The 19,744-nt window shown below is 36.8% G+C and overlaps 1 protein-coding gene across 7 annotated transcripts in view; it reads right to left on the bottom strand.

Annotated features, from left to right (window-relative positions):
• LOC106463304 (equilibrative nucleoside transporter 3-like) overlaps positions 1 to 19,744 on the bottom strand; it is a 120,733-nt gene that overhangs the window by 48,564 nt on the left and 52,425 nt on the right. For all 7 annotated transcript variants that reach the window (XR_002611462.1, XR_002611461.1, XR_002611463.1 and 4 more), the window contains 2 exons: positions 3,041 to 3,122; positions 1,499 to 1,641 (listed from right to left, as the gene is read on the bottom strand). Coding sequence is in view for 4 of the 7 variants with exons in the window: in XM_022390763.1 (XP_022246471.1) it covers positions 1,499 to 1,641; positions 3,041 to 3,122 (225 nt within the window). In the remaining 3 variants the exon portion in view is untranslated. The remainder of the gene's footprint in view (positions 1 to 1,498; positions 1,642 to 3,040; positions 3,123 to 19,744) is intronic.

The raw sequence follows: 19,744 nt of genomic DNA, 5'->3' as shown, positions 1-19,744 counted from the left end.
TTCAAATTCTTGCCTGTTCTATTATGTAGGGATGATACAAATGCCATCCCTACTATTTTGTTTGCATTGTTATTGAAGGATTGATATTAGCCATCCCTACATTTACTTCCTTTTTGGAAAAGTATTTTTCTTTATTTGTTTTTTTTAATGCAATATTTCAATAGACATCGGAAGATTGTATTTACAATCCGAGCCATCCCTACACAGACAGTGCTACCACCTGCCTCATAACCAAGTTCTAAATACAAAGAGGTTCCAACTATAATATTTATTGTTTATCTATTATTGGTTGGTAATTCCTGTTTCACCCTGTACTAAAGCTTTTTAAAGGAACAACAAATTTCTCTAAGAAAGCTAATTTCAAGGGATAACATCGTTTACACTAGAATCATGATTTTTTTATATTACTACTAGTTAATAATAATACTTATAAAAGTGTACATTGCATTTGAAACTATGTCAATTCAGTGAAATTGGTTGACACCATTGTTTTGGTTTCCATGTTATCATGTAATAAAAAAGAAGCAGAAGAAAGAAGAACAAGAAAATCAAACTTTTTTGCTATGATATTTATAAGCATTCCCAGAACTTGTGACTCAGTCATTACATTGTTATAAAAGGAAACACTGTATAGTATTGTAAAGTTCTGATGACCTATTCAGGATATATTTATAATACCATTTCAATGAACAATCAGAGCCATCCCTACATAGGCAGTGCTACCACCTGCCTAATAAATAACAAACCCTGCTCTACATCAAAAACTGACTTTAGAAATTTAAACATTCCTGAGATATTATGCATAATACAGGTATATAAGGCACTTATAAATGCAGACTTTATATGTATATAGAAAAAAAGCATTTTGTACTTAAGTAATGTTAGAAACCAGCAGAGAAGAGACAATTTTCACAATCTGATAATAAGCTGGATGTAGATGGTGCATGGACAGCTAATGTTCCCAAATAAAAACTTACTTGCAATATACATATATGTTAATAATTAGTAGACTGAATAATTCTGCATGTGACACTTTTTTAGTATAGGTTCTAATTTTCACAAACCAACTATAACATTATAGATGATGAGCTGTTCATTGTAACACATGCATGTAGCTTCAACATGATTTAAAATGCAGGTAGAATTGCATATATTAATTAGAAACTCAATAGCGGGTCTTGATTAAGCTGTAAGGGATGTAACTGTGTCAAAAGCACAGTAATGTTATTACCATATAATATGCATAAATTGTCAACTTACTTAGCATTAACCTTCAAATATTCATAACTGCTTGGTTAATATTAATTATGCTAATATCATTTCCTTGTACCGAGCAATAACAAAATGTTTCTAAATAAACTGAGTGTTGATCTTGTGATTTTAGTCAAGCATACTACTGAATTATTCCTCAACGAAATATATATTTCATCTGTAACATAGCTGCTTCTATGATATTCGCCAAGACAAGTTAATTCTTTTTATTTTTCACTGAACTCACCCAGTATGCAGAAAAAGATTCAAACCACTGCACAAAACATTGGGAACTTGACATGCAACACCAAGGTAGGAGAGAAAATTTCTTCTAAAATCTTCTGTCTGAATGTTAGATTCATTGACATTGAGCTTCAAGTCCACAAAATACTAAAAAAAAGAAAGTGAAAATGATAAAGTTAGATTATATTTTGATTTATAATATGGGAAATTATTATTTCTTCATTAGAGTTTCAGAAAATTTCCAAAAAATGCCAGAACTTTACCACGTGTTCATGAAATATTAAAATAAAAGACAAACCAAATGATATAACTGAACAAAATGTTTTGTCATTTCTATGTACAATTATGTTTTCTCTTTCCATCTTCTTAAAAGATAATAATACTCTGCTAGAAATTTGTTTCAATTCAGTTGTATTGCTACATTTTTGTGACATTCAAACAGTTTGTGAATACTCCAATCTTACAAGAAAGAGAAAAAAAATATAGAGATACATATGATACTGAAATAGCATAACATTGTAATTCTGTTTCAAAATTTATTACAACTGTTAGGTTTTATAAAAAGTAACTGAAGATAGGTTTCTTTTGAACAGATACCAGCATTATACAGAGTACAGCGTGTGGAAAATGGCATTTTTAACCTAAATGGGATCATGGGTTATTGGTCAAGTTAGAAAGCTTAGGATTTAGTTATAGCAGTCTCTAATTTTGAACTACTAATGAGAAGAGATGCAATCACTACCATGGTTGGTTTAGCTCTTTTGAATTTAATAATGTAATTAATTGTCACTTATATAGCTGAAAGTACAGAGTACATTGAACAACACACTAACATGCTAACAAACAGGCCTACAAAATGCAAGTAAATTGAACAAATATAAGATATATAGGCCTACAAAATGTGGGAAGAACAAAAATAAGATGTTGTCAGTATTGTTACACAGACCAATACATTAAAAACTAAGCCTACAAAACAAGGGAAAATAAACATAAGATAACTTTGTATAATTTAATAAAATTATTTTAGACTTTTACATAAACCTTGGAAGTTGTCACTTTATTACTAATATAACTGAATTTATGATTTAAAAAAAATCATATAGCCCAAATATCCTTAAAATGCACATATATAGTTATATATATTTTATAAGACAGGCAGCTGAAAACAAGAAAATGTTTTAATATTTTTATATATGTTTTCCAACATCTTTCACTAAGTCTCAACTGTAACTTTAATTGTTCTTTGTCTGTACTAATCATTCATCTTGCTGTACTATCAAACTTTATAAATGAGAATTCAACAATAAAACTTCAAACTAACTGTTAATTTCATCAACTGTTTTTGTGATCAAAACTCATCTTAGAGAAAAAAATTAATGGCTTTAAGGGGATCAGATAAAAGTGAGGATTTTATAGTCTCCACACTTCAAATATCTATTATTTTAGCTTTGAATGGGTATAGGTGAAACAATTAAAACAAATGATCTTTGAGAAATCCAGTTTTTTATCAACATTTTTTGTATTCTTTGCATTATTATATACTTACAGCATTGGCAGTTACATGCATGTTCCATGGCATAAGAGAACCAGTTCCAAATAACATCAGGATAAGGTAGACCATATTAAATCTGAAGAGAGAGAAAAAAATGAATTAATGAACATGTTAATTTGAACTTATAATAAACACCACAAACAAATATAACAAAATTTATATTCATATTTGTGTTCTCTAACCCTACCATATGAAAGTTATAATTTTCCTACACTGAAAATATATTTCCAATAGATACTTACCTCGATTGGTGCTGCCCTCTATATGCACAATTTTACACTCACCACTAGCCTTGATACTCTCACCTACCCCACATGTTTATAACTGCACTATGGCATGCAAATAAGCATGGGACAGCCCTCCAACAATAGGAGTGCAACACACTCTCCTGGTGCAGAATCAAATCTTCAGTTTGGGATTAGGAATCCTACATTGAACTGGTGCAAAATTTACCTAGATGAGAACCCTTTGAATAGAATTTGAAGAGAATCCATGGAGTGTGACATCGCTCTGTATAAGAATACACCCATGGAAGACTGCATCACATCTGCACCAGATAGATTAGTGTCACTAAATTGAATGGAATGGAGGGCATCCAATAAACAATTGGATGCACTAAATGGTGCAGAGTGGCTAGAATGTGTCAAACCATAATCAATGGGTCAACTCCATTCCAAAAACAGTCAGCATCAGGTAGTTGTCTTCAAGTTCGTGGTAGGAGGTGGTTTCCAACCGCTTTCACCTTAAGCTTAGGAAGCAGAAGAGAAAACAACTTTTTCCATTCAAACAACCCAATCAGGGAAAGTGTGCAGACTCAGTACACAACCAATCCCAGGCCAGCCAGAAACCTGACATTCAGATGACGGTAGAGAGGCAGAATGCAATGTGGTGGTTCACAGAAATCAAAAACCTACTAGCATTGGAAATTTATTGTCCAGTCTGTGGTAGGACGAGGGCTCCCTACCATCCAAGTGAGAGGAATGATGTTGGCTGATCCAGCTCTACTCCAACACCAGACCACCTGGGAACCAACATCCAGGCAGTGGCAGGATGAGGGATCTCAGCCAGAGGAATGAACTGTAATTGGTGGACTATTTCCAGTCCAAAATTAGGTGGCATCAGGTATATGCTATCCGGTCTACAGTAGGAAGAGGGTTTACACCATCTACACTGACAGAACATACCTCCCTAGTCTTATCTGAATGGATTTCAAAAACTCCATGGCCCACCATACCAATGGCTAGGAGCTTGTAAGTGGCAAGAACCCCCATACTTTACAATGTGGTGGGGAGTATGGAGGAACAAAGAAAACACTGGAGAAAGTGCAATGGGTGACCATGAAACCCAATTTTTCAAAGCAGGTCAATCCCAATTTATTCAACTAGAATTGGAGGAATGGGTAACTATGGCGACTCTGCTTTGCTCCTGATAGTCCATGAGGTCTGGGATGGACACATTTATAATGCAAAACACCACAAGGAAACCACTAGTAGTCTTATGGAACACCCCACCTCAACAGTGGGCATTATAGACCTTAAAGACTATACAGTGTAAATTCATGGATTAGTATACCTGAACAGGCACCACTCCCCATAGAGCAGAATCCAATATGTAAAGTGTGCCACAGTAATGAAAATAATGAGATTAAAAATTACTTGCCCACTCACAGTTGAACTGAGGTGTGGAGAATAGCAACATGCCACATGATGAAGATAATGAGAGATGAAGGTTTGTGATGGTTCACATGTTAGCCTGGATGATTTCCTTCAAGGTGTGACGGAAGTAGGCAGCAAAAGAGCGGGTGGGGTGATGAAACTGATGCAAGGATACCTTTAACATACATTTGAAATCAGGAGACAAGGAAGAATAAGCCAACCAAATACGTTGGTGAATCCAACCCGTAAAGATGATAGGGAAAATGTCTCAGGTAAAGAAAGCATTCCAATGGATTAACGAGCATGATCTGGAACCATGGAATGAAGCTGTGAAAGCGATATAGCACCAGAAGACATGAAAAGGACAGAGAAAACGATCCAGATCAGAGTGGGAATACAAATGGTAAATGGAAGGAAGGGAAATATGTGTGAATGTGACGTCACGTTCACGAGTCGCCAACATCTTGGGGAAAGAAACTGCAATTAGGATACAGGAGAACATAGGTGAAGTGGTAAAGTATACATTAAATGTCGAGGGCGAAAACATCTGACCCACGATGACAACAGGCAAAAAGGAGCAAAAAATAGGTCTTCAAGGAGAAGTGGTATAATGAACAGGTAGCCAAGGGTTCAAAAGGAGGTTGAGGTCCCAAACTGGAAGAGGCTTAAAATGAGGTAGATGAAGGAGCCAAAAGAAGCAAAACATAAGTGAGAGGACAGGAAATGAAAAAAAATATTGTATGTGAAAGGGAAAAATCAAAGAATTTGGATAAGGCTGCCTGATAACTGGCAATGGTAGACACAGAAGAACGAATGTCAAACAGCAAGGGAAAGAATTCCAAAACATGAGGAACACTGGGATGGGAAAAGAGGTAATCATGGTGCAGTTTGTTTGTTTGTTTCTTTATTTTTGAATTTTGCGCAAAGCTACACGAGGGCTATCTGCGCTAGCCATCCCTAATTTAGCAGTGTAAGACTAGAGGGAAGGCAGCTAGTCATCACCACCCACCGCCAACTCTTGGGCTACTCTTTTACCAACGAATAGTGGGATTGATCGTCACATTATAACGCCCCCACGGCTGAAATGGCGAGCATGTTCGGTGTGACAGGGATTCGAACCCGCGACTCTTAGATTGCGAGTCAAGCACCTTAACCACCTGGCCATGCCGGGCTCATGGTGCAGAGACTAATGGCATAAAATGCACCATTTTCTCTGATAAACCATTAAGGACAAAGGACAGATACAATGGGAAAGAATGTATGCTACCCTTGTGGAGAGTCTAGACCTCCTTGCAAGGGACTGAACAAATGCCACGTGTGAAGCAGAGTGTGGTGATGGCAGAATGACTCACTGGTAATTGAGGTTGTCATAGCAAGGAGTGGGAAAGACGAAGTGGTAATGGGGGGATGACTGAAGTAGGGTAAGGACTGGAAACCACAGTTGAGCAGGCCAGGAAGGTGCAATAGTTTGGGTAATGGATAAAACTCTAGAAAGGAGATGGATAGGGGGATATGTATAAAAGTAAAAGCTGGACCAATCCTGACTGAAGGCATTACCACCAAAGCCAAAGAATGTAAAACAGGGGGCCCAAAGAGGGTGGGTTTGGAATTGAGTGCACAACCCCCAAAACCCTTGAAGAACTAGGGATCACTATGTAGGGAGAATCTTCTTGAGACGATACAACTGATCAACAACAAGATTCAGAGCACTTGGGACATAACATGCTAATAGGTGTGTGCGATATGAATGGGCCCAGAATAGGAGTTCTAACATTCAAAAAACAAAGCAAACGTGAATGGGTGCCACCTTTTCGATTGATGTAAGGGACAATAGTCAAATTGTTGGAATGGAACATGACCAATTTGTTCCATACCAAAGGTAGGAAATGATCTGAGGCTTGATAAGCAGCAAGAAGCTCCAGAATGTTATGTACAGAGCCGATTTGACCAAAGAACAACAATTTACAATTTCCTGGGAATCCATAAGTGCTCCCAAACCCATCAGAGAAGCAGTTGTAAAAAGATGCAATTCAGAATGAGTAGGTGGAAGAGGAATGCCCACTGTGGTGTTGTCTCTGTTGAGCCATCAGCCTAAATCGATGCAAAGTGATGGAGGGAATAAGATAACCAAATCTAAGGAATCCTGTGCAAGATTCCATTGATTGTGTAACACCCACTAAAGGGCGTACATGTAAGCATGATCCAAGGGAATAAGGGCTTCCATGAAAGCCCAAGTCCCCAAAAGAGAAAGAATTTTGCTTGCTGTGACAGGAGAGGATTGACAAGCTTGACAAACCAATCCGCACGAGCCATCTCTCGAGAAAAGTAATTGTGTGTGCATGTGAGATGTGTGTAGGGACGAAGCAGAAAATCGTCAATATAATGATGAAACTGCAATCCAGGAGAATGAAGAAGATGGGCGATAGCCCTGACCACCCAACAAAATACATCGAGTATGGAAGCTAGACCAAACAGATGAGCATAGAAATGGCAAACATGATCTTTGTGGACAAAACAAAGGTAACATCTGGATGTTGGGGAAATAGAGGTGTGAAGGTAAGCATATGAGACATTCACCTTTGTCATCCAAAGAAATCGAGTAAATGCCCACTGAGAAGTGAGGAAGGATTGCATGGTGAAACTAGGGAGGTCAATAAAATGGTTGATACTGGAAAAATCTATGATAGGATGCCAGTCCACAGTCTTCTTGGGAATTATGAACAACCTGGAATAGAACTTTGGAGAAAGGTGACTGATGAGTTTGTTTGAAGTTAAGCACAAAGCTACACAATAGGCTATTTGTGCTCTGCCCACCATGAGTATCGAAATCCAGATTCTGGTGTTGTAAGTCCACAGACATACTGCTGTGCCACTAAGAGGCTAATGGGTTTGATAGAGTCATTGAGAAATATATACCAAACTGCTTCAAAAAGACACTGGCAGGAAACTGGATCCCAAGGAGGAGAAAAGGGAATGAAATGAGGGGATAAGGGAGGTGGAGTTAGAGAACAAAAGAACATTCTTCAGATAAAACTTGAAATGCCCAAAGATCTGAGGTGAAATTGCCCTAAAGGTGCACAAACCTGGCTAAACATACTCCAACTGTGCTAGAACCTATGATATATCGCCAATACCATTGGTGGCAGGGAACCCGGAGATGATTAATCTGTCAGCTAGCTGCCAAGATCCGGGAGAGGGTAACAGGAAAAAGGGTGGAAGGGGAAGGGTGGGAAACAGGAGCAGGTGAAGGCTGTGAAAGACGCAAAACCAAGGATGAAGTGTTGATGAGCAGCCTCCACCCTGGACTCCAATGAAGGTAAGCATACTTGATCTAAAAGCAAACCTCTACCCAGGAGATTCCAACAACAGAGGAGGTAAGTTTGTGGGAAAGGGTTGAGGAAAACATGAGGGAGAGAATATACTTCTAAACTCTTCAAGGGAGTGGTGGATAGCCTCGGATAGGAGATGGATGGAGGGGAGATAATGCAGGAGGGTGGTGAGAGTTAATTGAAGATGGGAAAATTGGGCCTGATAAAAACACAGAGGTATCAGGGTCAGATATCCACACCTGAATCAAAGATTCTAAGTTCTGTGAATCCAAAAAAAAAGGAAAATTCAAATAATGATACATCAATGCATAGGAATCCGAGGTATGCAAGGGACGAGGCATACTGACCACAGAACGTAACTGTCCTGAAAACTGATCAGCATGTACCCTGATATCAGGTGAAGAAGGGAAGACAAGGTAATCAGAGGAAATGGTGGAATGCAGGAGGGAAGGATAGGAATCATAGGACACTGGGGCTACTTCGAACTGGATCACTGTTCGCATAACATGTTTTGTTTCCTGATATTAACAAGTGTACTTGTGTACTGATAGCAAAACTATTTTGCTGTACGCATAATTATAACATGATTTTTGTAAAAATATTTTTTGTTTGGCAAATATTAACAAGTGTACTCCATAATGTTTGCACTACTATGCTTTGTTTGGCAAATACTAATACGTAAACCTACATGACGTTTGCAACACTGTGTTGTTTTGTTTAGGAAATATCAGCTCGTACGCCACATAATGTTTGCAACGCTATGTTTTGTTTATAAATATCAACATGTGAACACCATAATGTTTGCAATAATATGCTTTGTTGGACAATTTTTTTTGGTTTGTTTCGAATTTTATACAAAGGTACACGAGGGCTACATGCGTTAACCGTCCTTAACTTAGCAGTGTTAGACTAGAGGGAAGGCAGCTAGTCAACACCACCCACCTCCAACTCTTCGGTTACTCCTTTATCCCAACGAATAGTGGGATTGACCGTCACATTTTATCGCCCTCATAGCTGAAAGGGCGAACATGTTCAGAGACGGGGATTCGGACCCTCTACCGGCAGATTGCGAATTGAGTGTCCTAACCACAAGGCCACGGACAAATGTTAACACGTACACCACATAATGTTTACAACAGTATGCTTTGTTGGTCAATGATTGCAACAATATTTATTGGAGAAACATTAACACGTGCAGTTGAGTCATAGTTGCAATATTTTATTTTGTTTCTTGAATTTGAAAACGTATAGCCATCGTATTACTTGCGTTACTTTCTTTCCTCTGTTTAAAACACTACCACATATTATTTTTACAGTGGTAGACACGAACCGTTTACAGTCTTAAGATCGGAAAAGACTAAAACAATTTCACAGTTTTGAGGAATAAAAATACAACGGCTATCGTTAATAAGAGACTAAAACGGAATGCGTGGATTGTTGGTGGGTGAATAGTCTTTCGCAGTTGTAATCACTACAATTGGTCGGTTCGCTATAAACAGAAATTCTAATTCTATCAATAAAGATAATCTTTTTTACACGATGAACAGGTTCAATTTCTGGAACACTAAGTATCTCAAGACAATCCCTTTGATCTTAGGTTCATGCACGCAGGAAGGAAGTTGCTGTATTCTAGCCCCCCACTGATACATGTGTCTTTGCTTCAAGCAAACAGAATAAAAAGAAGGGTGAGAAACCATAGTGATTACTCTTTACGGGAGGCTACAACGCAAAAATGAAGAAAAAAATTGCCGCAAGATCGACCAAACCTAGAAGTAGAAACCAGGGCATTCTTCTGCATAGCGTTACTGCACTATACGTTTTTACTGTTCTTTCGATTGGTAATGACTAGGCACATAAGGTGCATCAGCCAGTATCGTCATCTCAATTAAAACACAATCCCTTAACATACAATATATTTTTAACTGCTCCTTATAACTCTCTCAAAATCTCATTATCGTCATGAAGGTGTTTAGACTAATCGAATACAGTTGAAAAAGCTTTTATTATCACTTCCAAGCTAGTTAAGATGAGAATATCGAAAAATCATCAGAGGATTAGGAATATGAGTGTTCTGCTGGTTACACAAATATTTTTATGACACTTGTTTAACAAAAACTCATCATAAAACAGCAAATCATATATTTTATTTCATAAACACACACATACAACAACTGTTTTTCACACAGTCGCATCCATATGAAAATAAAAACCCAAAACAAGTAGGTAACTCTACCGCTTTTAAATATGTTACATCTATTTAAACAGCATAAAAGCTACCTCTCTTTTAGGTAGCATATGTTTATAAATGGATGGCAAATCTATACCTTTCCTAAACACGTTACAACATTTATTCATAAACGTTTGGTAAATCTAACTCTCTTAAATATATTACACCCATTCCCGTACAAGTAAGATAAAATATCCTTATACAGGGTGGGAAAAATCTACCCTTCTTAAGTCTATTACACCATTTGCTTATACAGGGTGGGTAAAATCTACCCTTCTTAAGTCTATGACACCATTTGCTTATACAGGGTGGGTAAAATCTACCCTTCTTAAGTCTATTACACCGTCTGCTTATACAGAGTGAGTAAAATCTGCCCTTCCTAAGTTTATTACACCATCTGTTTATACATGGTAGATAAAATCTGCCCTGCTTAAGTCTGTTACATCATCTGCTTATACAGGTTGGATTGTGAGGTTAATCGCTATGCTCCCTGTAAAGCTATTTTTTTAACAATTGATCGTGCTCATTGTTACGCATTGTTGTCCAATACTAGAATTTCCATTGTAGCAAGTTATGTGAGGGGCAGGGTCGTTAACTTTACATATGTTGTCAAGTTTTCCACAGATCCTCATGATGTTATCCAAGATCACATTTTCAGCAGGCTAAAAACATAAATGTCAATTGAACCTGTACTTGGAGAACATACAGATATGTGGTTGAATGGACTTGTTGTGGTTCTAGTCTTTTATGTTTTTTTCAGAATAACAACTGTTGGTTTCAAGGACTGGAAGCAAAAAGACTGCTGTTAGCATTTTCCAAAACTGTTATATGGTTGTGATTATAGAGAAAGCGTAAAAAAATTAGAACTTTTATTTAATAGAATTCGACTGGGTCATTATACTAAAGAACATTCTGGCGCAGTTTATAAAGTATCAGAAGCTGTAAAATAATGTTCCATAACAATCTCCAAATTCAAATCCTCGTTTTCCTGTTAACGGTGTCAACAAGTATATCCAGTTTCGTCAGAATAGCCTTTTCTTGTTCGAGGATTTTCTTTCACAAAACCTTAGTTCTGCAAAAAAATTTGAATTCATGATAACATATACAGTGTTCTTCATATTTTTTGTATTCTATACATGCGCACATGATGCATTTTATGTATTCTACACCAAGTAAATTTAGGTATTTCAAGTCTAGGAGGCCAACTTCTCAAATTTGTACACGTATATACTTACTCACAAAAGTTGTCTTTATGGTTGTTAAGCACAAAGCTGTGAAATGGGATATCTGAGCTTTGTTCACTGTGAGTATCGAAACTCGATTTTTAGCGTTATAAGCCCCCCCCCCCGACTTTCCGCTAAGCCATCGTGGGGCTTTCAGAAAAGTAAAATACAAGCTCCCTGGTATTCCATCGCCACATCTGTTTATACCTGAAGTTAAATTTCAGTTTTATTCAAATCCATTACAAAAATGTATTTATACAGTAAAAATCTACTTCATCAATAACGGTGCGAAACTAAAAAAAAAAGAGAACTTTTATACAAAAACGAGAAATTGGGTCACCAGGATAAATTACATCCTCATGGGGGTTTTATATGGTTATATCTGCACGATAATGTTCTGTGTTTTCTCCTCGAAAGTATCCCTACAGTGCGGAATACCTCAACCGCAAAGTGATAAAAAATATATTAAAGGTCTCATCTCGTATATTCGAGATAGTAAGTCATATGTACGAGATAATATCTCGTATGTTTAAATGCATAAATTGTACAATACATGTGTCTAATTCCAGAGATTATTTTATAAATGAAAATGAGTTGGTGTTTTCGTTTCATAATTACGTTTCACACCAGTTTCGTAGCAATTACTTGATCGTCAATTTGAAGGTTCGTACTGAACACCTAAAGTCATACCTTGAATATTACATGCCCGTAATAATAATAATGTACCTTGTATTAAAACAGACTTCTCGTGAATCAGAAGTTAATTTGAGCCATATTTTCAAGGTTTCCGTATCACCTTCAGTAATTATCTAAATACTATCTCGTACCTACGACTTATTATGGGTGGTTCAGGACTACAGGTATGAGAATAAATAATTACATCTGCAAGAAATAATTAAATCCTAGGTCTCTGATAGGTGGACATGTCGAAAGCGCTTCATTTTAACTAATCATTTGTTGTTGTTTTTTTCAGATTTGAATTAGCAGTTGTTGTTTTTTTTATCTTACATGCATTTTTATTATAAATAAATAAAATTTCCAATATTCATTCAAATAATTACGTTGTCATTTCCATTATCAGAGACATGCTAATTAGATTAATATTGACATTATTTTCAGAGATATAACGATTACTACACGCCTATCAATCCATCAACCCAATTTTTGTCTGAGGGTTTAAGATTTTTGATTAATTCAACTCAATTTTTGCTATTTCTGTGCATCTGTATAATATATTATTCCATAGATGGGTGTAGAGTTGTACACAGACCATATCTCGATAACTATAAAGATATACATGTATGTTACATATATGAACAGACAATAAACAGACAAATGTGAAGGGAGAATAGATCGATACTTCTAAAGGTATATATCTCTATAATGATATCCACGCATGCAAGCACAAACGAAAGGAAAACGCCTTGATTGAATATGCAAAACCCAGAAAGATCAAAAGAACGGAACCCCTGGTGGCTTCAGCCATCTCACGGAACATTGAGAGTTTCGATATTCGGAAACAGGAAACGGAGCCAGTTCTATTTCACTTTTGCTCAAAAATACACGCTTCTCTCTCTCGTAACTTTGGTGGTATATATATAATGACCCATTCTTACCATAACTTACTCTTCTCAATTACGAGTAAAGTAATTCAAATAATAATAAAAAACTGGTGTTAAAATAAGTAACTAAATAAATAACATTGTGCTATTAACCCTTACCATAATTCTGATTTGTAAATGACTAATAAAAAAATTGAGTCTTATACTTAGTCTAGTTCACACCAGAACAATCATTGTTCATGCAATTTGATAATGTAATCAAAAACACCTTAGGTGTGATAAAAATGTGCAGCCAAAAAGGGATTCAGTGTGCGACTTAAAGGAATGAAATCAAAATTGGCGGCCGAACTGGTAGCTACGCTTATAGCATTCATAAGAATGTTACAGCAAATATTCATTCACTAATTAACTGGGCCCCATATTTTGTTTTACCCACCATGGTGCCTCAAATTGGACACATTCATTAGTTAGCTAGGCTGCATTTTGTGTTCAATTTGGGGCACCATAGTGAGTAAAACAAAACATGGCCCTAGCTAATTAGTGAATTAGATCTTTTAGATCCCCCTCTAATTTCTTTTTTTCAAGCGAAAACGATTTAGGGATCTTAAACTATCTTTGTATGACAACCTTTCTATTCCAGGTATCATCTTTGTAGTCCTCCTCTAAAGGCCCCCAAGGCTGAAGGGGCGAGCATGTTTGTTGGGACGGGGATTATATGAAAATATATGTAAAGCTCTTGGGCTTCTGAAGAAAGAAAGCAATCTATATACATTAGAACTATTAATTAAGTTAGCGAATAATGTAGATAATTTGATATACCGATTTAACTATAAGTGCGATTTGCTCTTATTGAAAATTTCGGTCGTAATTCTAAAGTACTCAAGATGCAGTCATGTGCAAATATTTAATGGAAAATGGTGGGTGAAAATATTTAATGGAAAATGGTGGGTGAAAATATTTAATGGAAAATGGTGGGTGAAAATATTTAATATTTCCTGTGAAACATCTACACTCCATCATCTTTTTTTCTTTCAGGAAGATGTGATTCAACTACGAGGTAATTAATGTTTAAATACATATTTGAGAGGGACATAAGTTTGCCTATCTCCTCCACGATTGGATCAATACATCCCCCCCTTCCTCCAGATGACTCAACGAACAGTCTGAGGGCTTATAACGTCAAATATCTGGTTTCGATATTTGCGGTGGATAAAGCACAAATAGTCCACTGTGAAGTTTTGCGCTTAACAACAAGCAAATCAGTTACTCAAAATAAAATGGCTTAGCGCTATCTTAACTACTAACCTTAGTTTTCAGCCTTAGACTTCGTCTTGGAAGACACTGCAATGTTTATGCCGCTAGCATATTGCCATTCCACAATGCGTAAAATAAAAAAAAATAAAAAATTGTCATATTGTGTCTCATCATCACTCAACAGCTGCCCCGTTTGCAAGGTATTTTCGTGCAAAACTACAAAGGCTAGGCAGCTAGTCAACAGTACCCACCGCCAATGCGAAACATGAAACCCCGGATTTACAGACGGGGTACGCTAAGCACTAGTCCACGACCGGCCCGCAAGATAAGTTAATAAAACAATTGTAAAACATTATTAGATGATCCAAAGAATGTGATTTGCTTTGGTTTGTTATGAATTTCGCGCAAATCTGCGCTAGCCGTCCCTAATTTAGCAGTGTAAGACTAGGGGGAAAGCAGCTAGTCATCACCACCCACCGCCAACTGTTGAATTACTCTTTTACCAGCGATCGTCACATTATAACGCCCCCACGGCTGAAAGGGCGAGCATGTTTGGTGTTATGGGAATTCGAACCCACGACCCGCAGATTGCGAGTCGAGCACCCTAACCACCTGACCATGACGGGCCAAAGAATACGGGAAAAACAACAATGCTATAGATAAAAAGTCACTTTCAAACTTTAAATCTTCAAGATGTTGACCAGTTTATATACTTTTCACTATTAGTGGGGTCCATATATTGTATCATCTACAAAGAACTTACAAACAAACTGGTTGAAATCACTCACTTTTTGTTACATAAATAGGAACATAAACAATATTGATGAAATTTTGTTTATTCTATTTATGTGTGTGGGTGTGTGACTCGTATGTTATTGTGGATTCCGTAAACAACGTTCATGGACACACGAAGACTTTTGTGGATGACTAATTTAGACAAATGTGTTTAAAAAACCAATGAGAAAAGTTCTAGACTTCGATTCTTCAGCTCTTGTTCATTTATCAGATAGTAAGTCATGGTAAAGTGTTTTTAAAGTTAAGACCTTTCAACAAGTAAACGGTAAAGACATCAGAAAGGTTCTTAGGTTAAATAACACTACAGTTGGAGGGGCATGACAGTTAGTAACACCACGTGTGTGATACAATATCATAGTAAAACAATGCTCTCTTTTCGCTGAATAGAGCTAACCAAATCGGCTATGTTGTAACACAAAGTCTCGATTCGAGCGTTACTTATACCCGCTGTTAATGAAACAACAAACGCTTAGGCTCTTATACACACTTTAGTAAGAATACATACTGGAACAGAAAACAATAACCCGATTATCATCCTTATTGTGATATTATGAACTAGCAGAGACCCGCAAAACGTTTGCTGTCAAATTAGTATCTTTATTACAACAGTATTTAGTTAAATACATGATATGTAGAATAATACAAACGAAATGTAATCGTAGACACCGAAATGTGCAAGTCCACTTGTATTTAGGTAGTACTTTATAAAACCTTAACTAATGTTAGGCCTAAGTTCGATAAAGAGATAAATTAATACTGCACAGTATACGTTTTTTACATTAGCTTAGTTAGGACTAAACTATACTTTATTTAATACTATCTATAAACAAACTTCTAATGTTATTCTAGGACCAAACGTCAGACCTTCTAATTCTTCTTAGCCGTCTCTAATTTAGTAGTGCAAGACTAGAGGGAAGGCAGCTAGTCATCACCATCCACCGCCAACTCTTGGGCTACTCTTTTACCAACGAATAGTGGGATTGACCGTCACTTATAACGCCCCCACGGCTGAAAGGGCGAGCATGTTTGGTGTGACGGGGATTCGAACCCGCGACCCTCAGATTGCGAGTCGAGTGCTCTAACCACCTGGCTATGCCGGGCCATTACTAACTGACAAACGAATTTTATCAGTCAAACAATGAAAACTTTGGGATTCTTTACACATACCAGTTTTGAAAGATATGGGAAAATAATGATCTGATTAAATATTGCTAAAGTCTCCAACTTTTTTAAAACGGAGATTCTTGTCATATAGATGGTGTGGAATTATGCGAAGGGTTTTAGGTGTTTTTCAAAAGATATTACAGGATCAATATCTACTTTTAAAGTTCTTGAATTTATGGGCAAAATAAAAACAAATGCTTGAGCTGTATTAAATCGTATATGTGTCTTTATAGACACTTTTATCATGGCTGTGACTGTCGCGTCTACGGAAATGGATTTTCAACAACAAACTAAAAAAAAAAAAACTATTTAAAGCCTATTATAAATCAAGTTTTTAGTTGGACTTTCAACTGTTTCTATAAAAAAGGTGAAATAAAGAGATTTATATTAATCAGAAATTCATGAAGACTTCGCAAACATAAAAAGCTCGATGTATCCACGCACACATTTTATCGATATGATAAAACAGTGAAGACTTTCATATATATATATATAAACTCGGGGTATCCACGCGTAAGGCTTATCAATAGAATCGAATAGTGGAGACTTTCATAGATAAAAAGTTTCGATGTTTCCACTTGCAGTTTTTATCGGCACATTTGTTTGTTTAGAGCAAAGCCACATTGGGCTATCTGCTGTGTTCAACGCGGGGAATCGAACCCCCGGATTTAAGTGTTGTAAATTTGTAGACTTATCGCTGTTCTACCGGGGGACTTTATCGATAGAGTCAAAGAGTGAAGACTTCATGTAGATAAGAAAACTCGATGTATCCACGTACAAGTTTTATGAATCCAATCAAAAGTGCAAATTTATTTGAATTATTTTTAAGTTTAATATATATTCGTGCAATGGAAAGAGCAGTTTTATTTACTATTGTATAATTACAATTACTTTTTACGTGATATTGAGAAATGACGTGGATTCGTTATTGTCATTACTTAAATGGTAGTCACATCTGTGACATAAAGTTTAATATAAGTACAAGTACTATACTTGAAAGTTCACTTCTAGACATGAGCCTCCCAAAAGCAAGTACTAATCCTTTGTGAGATTATTCAAAAGTTACTGTCTCCTGGTGGAATAGCGGAAAGTTTTAAGGACTTACAATGCTAAAATCTGGGGTTCGATTCCTCGCGATGGACACAGCAGATAGTTCAATCTGGCTTTGCTCTCAAACAAAAGTTACTATAACGTGACGCTACGAACAAATGAATTCAATTAATTCATCAGTAACAGTTAATCTTTGGATCTCATTTTTTATCGCTTGACAAAGTATTGAAACCGTGATAATATGAGTAGAATTAATCGCATTTATTAACCCTTGACTTCTCCAAACATATTCTAAAACCAAGCTAATGTACTAAGTTGTTAAACGCTATTATCAAGATTTCGTTTTTATTGTAAGTTGGATACAGGTGCATTGTTCCGATTCTATCAGACACGCGGGAGACTTCGAAGCTTTTGAATTTAAGCTTGTACAGATTTTCCAGTAAGTCAAGTTGCCCCCCCCCCCCACACACACACACAATCCTTTAGATCTAAGCTACACTGTGGGAAAGATGCCATCATTTACAGGTGTCCACAATCAATCAGCGAATGGAAAACACAAGTGTTTCTAAAATTAATGCATCTTGTTGTGTGTTTGACGTCTGAAAATACAGCACATTAATAAACTACTTTTAACTAACTGTTATATTATACGGTCTTCCTGTTCATAAGAGCAATATCCATAGTGTGGGAAGTTTGTTTGTTTGTTTCTTATGGATTTCGCGCAGAGCTACACGAGGGCTATCTGCGCTAGCCGTCCATAATTTAGCAGTGTAAGACTAGAGGGAAGGTAGCTAGTCGTCACCGCCAGCTCGTGGGATACACTTTTTACCAACGAATAGTGTGACTGACCGCACACTATAACGCCCTCACGACTGAAAGGACGAGCATGTTTGGTGTGACGGGGATTCGAACCCGCGACCCTCAGATTGCGAACCGAGCGCCCTAACCACCTGGCCATGCCGGGCCTTAGCCAGTCTGATGACAGACAGTGAGCTATCTGTTTTCTGTCCATAAGGGTAATCGAACCTCGGATGTTAGTATTGTAAGTCCATAAACCTACTGCTGGCCCACTGAGGGACAGGTTATATAAGAGATCGATACGTGTATTAATAGGGAGCAGTAAAAAATAAACATAGATATAACATTTCGGATATACTTGGGCTACGAATAGTCAGCTCAGCTAGTTCGAACGAATTTGCTTAGAAGTAGTTTGTGAAGAATAAAGGATAGGTTTGAAATGTTCTTCTTATACGTTTCTGATTCGAAACCCGCCTGATGAACCAATTAAAAGGAATGTCATAAAAAACACATCTGCATGAAAGCATTAATTTAAACATCAATCCTTTTTGTTTACAAGTTACATTGTTAATCACTAGATCCTAGCAACATAGATACGGAAACTTGCACCAACAAAATACCTTCGTATTTGTTTACACTAAAACGGAAAAATACTTTAGATTGCAACTGAATAAAAGGCAACAGTTTTTGAAAGGTGAAAAGTTAAATCTAAACTCTAATATCCAATTACGTGCATATTTCACGCTTGGTTTGGTATCTGGGACACGCAGAGATCAGCCAGTTTATATTTACACCAAAAGACAACGCTACGGTGGAAAAAATAGAACAAACGTAATAACTGTAGAAATGGCCACTTTGTGCATTCCGAGGCGCAAGAGATGGGAATATTTTTATTTTAAGATTTTCTGTAAAGTTGCTTCATGATAAACATTGTTAAAGTATTAAGTGAATACAGTAAGTGGACTGAAATAAAGTTAACGAGAGCAACAACTTGCACATAAGTATTTTATTTTTGTAAATATAACTTCTGTAAAATGCAATAATAAATGAATAAGGCATATTTCATAAATTATCTGCCAGTAAAAAAAAAATATTATTTATTTCATTTTATGTCCGGTTTTGAGTTTGAGTTAAAGACCTGTCAGAAGAGAATCAACTGATGTTGTAAATGTTAAACACTTTGAGTTAAACACCTGTCAGAAGAGAATCAACTGATGTTGTAAATGTTAAACACTTTGAGTTAAACACCTGTCAGAAGAGAATAAACTGATGTTGTAAATGGAATACTCTTGTATTTGTTTGTTGTTAAGGAAAAAGCTACACAATGTGCTATAATGGGTATCGAAACCCTGTTTTTAGCGTTTTGAGCCTCCAGAGTTACCGCTGATTCACTAGGGGGAGGGGGAATACTATTGTGAAAAACAATATAGCTTTCACTAAAACGTTATTTTCTGTGCAAACGTGAAATTTGTTAAACAGTGTAATAATGCAGTATCAGGCAAGAATTTTAACACACACTAATCAATGTTCAGGCCCGGCATGGTTAGGGCGCTCGACTCGTAATCAGAGGGTCGCGGGTTCGAATCCCCGTCACACCAAACATGCCAACCTCCGCCTTTGCCTGGTCCCAAGTCCAGGATG

Source organism: Limulus polyphemus, unplaced genomic scaffold (genome assembly GCF_000517525.1).
Source record: "Limulus polyphemus unplaced genomic scaffold, Limulus_polyphemus-2.1.2 Scaffold1372, whole genome shotgun sequence".
NCBI lineage: Eukaryota > Metazoa > Arthropoda > Merostomata > Xiphosura > Limulidae > Limulus > Limulus polyphemus.
This window is presented reverse-complemented; position numbering and strand designations above follow the sequence as displayed.